Raw genomic sequence first — 7,538 nt, forward strand, 5'->3', positions numbered from 1 at the left:
ACTTGTTAGCCTTAATTTTAATTTTTAGGTCTGATGCATAAAAACAATTGCACATCAGGCAATGATATTGACACAGATGGGGAGTACATAGTATCACTAAGAAAATCTTCATATTCTCAATCCTCCCAAGGATTTTTGGTTCACACTCAACTTGATTGGTCCCACATTTTCCCACAGACAAAAGCCATAGAAGGGAGAAAAAAATGTTTCTACAACTCTCACTTATGCTAAAGTCTTCCAACTTTCCTTAAGGAAACACTGGTGCCTGAAAAATGCAAATATACTTATTGTTATGAACTTGTTTATAATCTTACAAATTGTGATGGTCACTTTTAGGTGTCAGTTTGATCAGATTAAGGAATACCTACAGAACTGGTAAAGTACTACTTCTGGGTGTGTCTGTAAGGGTGTTTCCAGAGGAGATTGTCCTGGGAGACAGTGAACTAGGAGGGGAGGATCTGCTTGAACATGGGAAGAGTATCATCTAATCAGCTGGGTTCCCACATAGAACAGAAAAGGAGAAAAAGGGATTTTCCTCTCTCTCTCTCTCTCTCTCTCTCTCTCTCTCTCTCTCTCTCTCTCTCTCTCTCTCTCTCTCTCTCTCTCTCTCTCTCTCCTGGAATTAGAACACTTTCCTACTACTGCCTTTGGATATCAGAAATCCAGGCTTTCTGGCCTTGGGACTCCAAGACTTACACCAGCAACCCTACAGGTTTTCAGGCCTTTGGCCTTGGACTAAGAATTACACCATTGGTTTCCCTGGTTCTGAGGCTTTTGGACTTGGACTGAGCCATACTCCTGGCATCCTAGGGTCTCCAGCTTGCAGACAGCCTGTCATGGGATTTCTCAGCCTCCATTATCATGTGAGCCAATTCTAACAAATCTCCTCTCATTTATCTGTCCATCTATCTATCCATCTATCTATCTGTCTGTCTACCTATCTATATTATTGGTTCAAATTAAAATGTATATTCAGATAGCACTTAGGTGATCACTCTCATGTGCCTGGCAATTGACAGGCTCTTTCACTTATATCTCTTTCCTTTTCTTTATTTTCATCATTTTTTAGTTTATTTTATTAATGACAAAAGTTGCTTATATTTATCATATACCACATGTTGTTTTGAAATATATATACATTATGAAATAGCTAAATCAAGCTATGTAGCATACTTATTACCTCACTTTTCATTTTTTTGTGGGGAGAACACTTAAAGTTTACTCTTAGCAATTTTCAAGTATACAATACATTGTTATTAACTATAATCACCATGTTGTACAATAGATTTCTTGAACTTTTTCCTCCTGTCTAACTGAAATTTTGTGTCCTTTGACCAACTTCTAATACCTACAACTCCTCAGTCTTTGGTAACCACATTTTACTCTTTATTTCTGTGAGTTCAACTTTCTTAGATTCCACATATTAATGGGATCATGCAGTATTTGTCTTTCTGTGTCTGTCTCACTTCACTCAGCATAATGCTTTCTAGGTTCATCCATGTTGCCACAAGTGACAGGATTTTCTTTTCTTTATACAGATTCAGAAGGAAATCTAAAGCCTGAGACAATGTACCTCCACAATTATTCTTTGGTATCAGAATTTGTGTTGCATGGACTCTGTACTTCACAACATCTGCAAAATTTTTTCTTTATATTTTTCTCTGGGATCTATGTGGCCATTATGCTGGGTAACCTCTTCATTGTGGTCACTGTAGTTTCTGACCCCCACTTGCAGTCCTCCCCTATGTACTTCCTGCTGGGGAACCTATCTTTCCTGGACATGTGGCTAGCCTCATTTGCCACTCCCAAGATGATCAGGGATTTCCTTAGTGATCGAAAGGTCATCTCCTTTGGAGGATGTATGGCTCAAATCTTCTTCTTGCACTTTAGTGGTGGGGCTGAGATGCTGCTGCTGGTTTCCATGGCCTATGACAGATATGTGGCCATATGCAAACCCTTGCACTATATGACCATAATGAACCGGCTAACTTGCATCAGGCTGGTGTTGGTTTCATGGATCATTGGATTTGTGCATTCAATCAGTCAAGTAGCCTTTACTGTAAATTTACCTTACTGTGGCCCCAATGAGGTGGACAGCTTCTTCTGTGACCTACCTCTGGTGATCAAACTTGCCTGCATGGACACTTACATCTTGGGTATACTTATGATCTCAGACAGTGGGTTGCTTTCTGTGAGCTGTTTTCTGCTCCTCATGATCTCCTATACTGTTATCCTCCGCACTGTACAACAGCATGCTGCTGGGGGCATAACCAAAGCACTCTCTACTTGCTCTGCACATATCATGGTAGTTACGCTGTTCTTTGGACCCTGCATTTTCATTTACGTGTGGCCTTTCAGTAGGTTCTCTGTGGACAAGCTCCTGTCTGTGTTTTACACCATTTTTACTCCACTCTTAAACCCGCTTATCTACACATTAAGAAATGAGGAGATGAAAGCAGCTCTAAAGAAACTATGTAACTGACATGTGACTGTCCACTGAATTCCAGCTTTCCATAGTGCTACATGTTCAAGAGATATCGTTTCTTTTATATGATTCTGCTTAAAGATTTCCTTCTGACATTATATTGACAGAATTTGTAATGCATTATATTACATAGAAATAGTTGATTTCAACTAAAATTATATATATACAATTTTATTTCATATATGCAATAATAGATATTGTATTTGTGTATTCTATATATATAATTTTAATTTATATATACAAATACACACACATATAAATCCTCAATGCTGTGCATACGTTTTGGAATAAACTCTGCAATTTTCTTTTCTCTTAAAAAGCAGATTGATCTTACTAGTTAATTTTTCCTCAAAAGTTGATACAAAATGAATTTTTATTTTCTAATCATAGTTGAACACAGCAAAGGAGAGCTATCTAAGACATGAGACATTTGGCACAAGTAAACTAAGTTGGGATGAAATAATGTCCTTTATGTCTTTGGCCTGATGTTTAGAAGCTTGGGAGGAGAAAAAGAAACATATTTCAACATTCCATTGATTTAAAAATTATATTTTGTCTTGTGAATGTGTATTATCCTTAACCCTGTTATTTAAAAAAATGAATGCATGCCATTGATATTCAATTATAGAAGTTTAATTTTAATATGGGAAAATTCATAATTTTATGGCTAAATATTAATGACATAAACAAAAACTATAGTTTTACAGATATTATGCACTGGATTTTTAAAGTAATACATTTTCACCCAAAGTAGCTTTTCAATAGACACTGCATCTCTTACTGAGTTTATTCTGTCTCACTGGGGAGTCATTTTTTAGAAAGTGTTTTAAATAACACATCCTATGCTGAATTTTTTTAATGTACCTGATTCCTAAAAGACAATCATAAACAATAATTATATTTGATTTTGACTGAATTAATATTCAGAGAATTCAAGCAATTTTCTTATAGGTTGATTCTGAAGCATCAAACAAAAGAAGAAGATTGGGTAATAATTGAACTGAAGTGACTGGATGAAACTTTCAAAGATTTTGGACATTGTCTTCAATCAGGGGAACCATGCTTCTGGATACTCTTAACTTCCCCTATGATTGCTATTCTACACATATTTATATACATAAAAGAATATAGAAGGAAAACAACTTCTGCTTCAGGATGAAGTTCCCTTGCTTGCTATTGTGATAATACTTATTTATTTATTTGTTTGTTTGTTTGTTTATTTAATCGTGGTAAAATATAGATATAACATAAGGTTTGCTATTTTAAGCATTTTAAGTCATACAATTGTGTAGAATTAATTGTATTCACAATGCTGTGTTACCACCACCTCTACCTATCACCCTAACTTTTCGTCATTCTGAATATAAACTCTGTATCCATTAAGCAATAACTTATTATTTCTTTGATAATACTGTTTTTTGATCTTGACTTTGGACATAGTTAATTGGAATAGCTTAAAAGAAAGTCAATATTTATTTCCTTCAGTGTTATTGTCGTTATACTGATTATTGACTTGTAGAATTTGTACATAGCCATTTTTATCATTTTATCATCAAGATATAATAAATTCTTCTTATACATTTATTTATTCAGTTAATAAATGTTTTACAAGCCCCTGCTATATTTTTGATCCTAGCCACTAAGATAGAGTATTTAAGAACGGACATTTCTAGACTAGAGGATCTTCCATTTTACAAAATATGCTGTAAAGTGAGAGCTGTGATAGAAATAAACTGAATACGCCCTGAGAGCACACGAAAGGGAAACCTAACCCAGTCCTTACAGTTAGAAAAGATTTTCTGCATTCCTTCAACTCTTCTCTGATCTCTTAGGAATTTGTCCTATTAAATTACACACACATGGACATATACGCACACATGAGGGGTCTTCAAAAGTTCATGGAAAGATTAGTACTATTTTTTAATTCTATTTTTTCATGAACTTTTTGAAGTACCCTAGAGTGTGTCTATGTGTATATAAATATATATATTAAATTATGAGTGCGTTTAGTATAGGCCCAGTCATAGGGTAAGTGTCCAAATATATGCCAGATCCTGTAAGGTGTTTCTGACTTCTCAGAACTATTCAATGACTTATGCTCCATTCCTATTTTCTGCTCAACTCTCCACCTTGCTTTGGCCACATCCATGAAAACGGATGTGGATCATTGCACTGTCGGTCTAGGTGCAGACATCCCTGGGGTTTAATTAATTGTCTGGACTGAATGAGCATGGCTGTTTGATGTGTTAGTGAAGCCTGAGTGACAGAAATCACCAGTTTCTGTTTTCCGTAAACTATGGGCTATTGCAGGGAACTTGTCATTGTCAGTTCATAGGAAGCCACAGATTCTAAATTTGAGAAACTTCCTTGAATTTTGAGGAAGCATTTATGAAATTCATCTTCTGATTTCTAAATGAGGTAATTTAAGTACATAATATAGTTAATGCTTTTATAAATGTAAATAATACGATTTCATAATTGACCTGCTGAATTTGAACCCTAAGAACCGATCCCAGAAATCTGCTTTTTGATATAAGCTGCCTCAAGTGATTCTTATTCACTATTATGATTGAGAACCGCTGAATAATTGCTGGTGTTAACCTTCTATAGGAGTAACTGCTGTTAAGACATGGTTGGAAGGGTTTTCTTATGAAAGAAGTCTCTGTTGATGGACCAGGATGCGTTCTCAGAAATATGTCACTTGGTCATACTAATTAAAGAGATGCAACCTCCTAAAATACATTGTTTCTGGTTAGAAGACCAGGTCAATGAGAAATTACATGCTGGAAACATTGACTTTAAGCAATAAAGAGTAATTCCATTGCCAAATTCTGAGAAATGTCAGCAGAATGTTAATCTTTCTATGTTTTATCAAATGATTTCTTTCTGTGTGATGTTAATATAATTTTTCTTCTTTAATCTATGAATATTGTACAACACTGAGAAATTCTCTAAAGTTAAACCATCCTTGGATAAATTATCCTTGGATAAATTCCATTTGGTCAAGGAACATTTGAAATAAAATACTGGTTTTTGTTTATAAAAATATCACTTTTGCATCTAGTGTAATTAATTTATGATTTTATTTTACTTTTTTTTTCTTTTTTTGATGTACAGCTTACACTGGTCTTATAAATGAGTTTGAGGACTTTCTTTTTTATTTCTTTGATACTTTTATATAGGGAAAGAAATTTATTTTCCAAAAATTTGACATGATCACTTATAAAGATTTGACAGCATGGTACATTGTGGGAGGGATTAAGTGAGGAAAAATATTTCTACCAAAATAAAATTTATTTTTCCTTAATTTTGATATTGCCAGAACTTATTTTATGATTATTCAAATAAGTAACAGTTTACTTATAATTTTTACCATTTGTATAGAAAGAAGCATTTTCACTAAGTAATTACATCCATTCACAGGAGTACACAATTAATAATTGTATAGCTCAGTAAAATTCCCCAAAGTGAACACATCCATATAACCAGCACACAGACTGAGACATGTCAGAATCTCCCTCACTCCCCTTTCTATCTCAACCTATGGCAGGTAACCAGTATCACGACTTGTAATGCATACATTATTTTTTTTGTTTCTTGAGCATATATAAATAAATATATGGTGTGGACTCTTGAGTCATAATCATGTCATCTGTATACGGCAATTTTGTTTGTTTGTTTCCAATACATAGTTTTTTGTTTTTTTTTCCTTGCCTTATTTCCTGGATAGGAACTCTAGCAAAAAGTTAAATAGAAATGTCAATATTGAAATCCTTGGCTCATTCTTCATCTCATGGGAAAAGCTTTTAAAAAATTCACGTGAAGTTTAATGTTTCCAATAGATCTTTGTCGCTAACCTCTATAAGATTAAGGAATTTCCTACAACCCTTAGTTTGTTAGAGAGTATTTTATCATAAATGGGTGATAAATTTCATCCAAAAAATTTTCCGCATTTACTGAATTGAAAAAATATTTCTCATGGGTTCTTTCTGTTTGATGCTTTTCCGTGCACCATAGTATTAGGTTTAATTACTTTTCAATTTTTATTTTCCATTGTATGAAATACAATTGACCCTTAAAAGGTTTTTATTTTAAAATACAGATTTGCAGGATGTTGCAAACTATAGCGCAGAAGTCTTGTGTGCCTTTCGTTTAGTTTCTCTTAATGCTTATATTTTGTATAACCATATTACAGGATCAAAACCAGGAAAGTAATATTAGAATAATGGATATGTATGGTACTATGCCATTTTATTACTTGCTAGATTCACATATCTACCACCTAATTTAAGATATCCAACTATTTAATCACTATAATCTCTCTCATGTCCCTTCTCCTGCCTTGTTTAACCCCTGGCAACCACTAATCTGTTTTTCATCTCTACAATTTTGTCATTTTCAAAATGTTACGTAAATGAAATTATGCAGTGTGGTGATTTTGAAATTGATTTTTTTCACTTAACATAACATTTGTTTTTCTGTTTTATCTTCAAGTTTGCTGATTCTTTCTTCTGTCCTCCCCTGTCTGATTTTGATTTCATTCATTCATTCAGGTATTTTTTCATTTGTTCCGGTTTTTTTTTTTTTGGTTGTGTTATCTTTTAGTTCTGAAACTTCTTCCATTTGTTCCTTTCTATATCTTCTATTGTTTTGCTGATTCCTTCTATTTTGCATTTGCATCAGAAATGCTTGTAATATCTCACTGAAGCATTTTTGTGGTAACTGCTTTAAAATCTTTGCAAGATAATTTTAATATCCTTTTTATCTCTGAGTTGGCATCTGCTTATAATCTCTTATTGAAGCTGAGATTTTTCTGGTTCATTGTACGTTGAGTGATTTTTTTTTATTGAATCCTAGTCATTTCAAGTATTATGTTATGAGACTCTGGTGTTAGTTAAATCGTTTGTTTTAGTAGGTCTTGTCTGACACTGAGTCAATAAGCCTGATGGTGGTAGAAATCTGATTCCTTTCTTGGCCTCTGTTGATTCTATGGGGGGCTCAACAGGGTGACTCATTACTGCTGGGCAGAGGTGGAAGTTCAAGTTCCCCACTA

At 34.0% G+C, this 7,538-nt stretch overlaps 1 protein-coding gene across 1 annotated transcript; it reads left to right on the forward strand.

The window, feature by feature from the left end:
• Positions 1 to 1,567: 1,567 nt before the first annotated feature.
• On the forward strand, positions 1,568 to 2,482 carry LOC134372359 (olfactory receptor 4K14). Its single transcript, XM_063089854.1, has one exon. The coding sequence runs from the start codon at positions 1,568 to 1,570 to the stop codon at positions 2,480 to 2,482; it is 915 nt and encodes a 304-aa protein (XP_062945924.1).
• Positions 2,483 to 7,538: the final 5,056 nt, after the last annotated feature.

Source organism: Cynocephalus volans, chromosome 3 (genome assembly GCF_027409185.1).
Source record: "Cynocephalus volans isolate mCynVol1 chromosome 3, mCynVol1.pri, whole genome shotgun sequence".
NCBI classification, from domain to species: domain Eukaryota; kingdom Metazoa; phylum Chordata; class Mammalia; order Dermoptera; family Cynocephalidae; genus Cynocephalus; species Cynocephalus volans.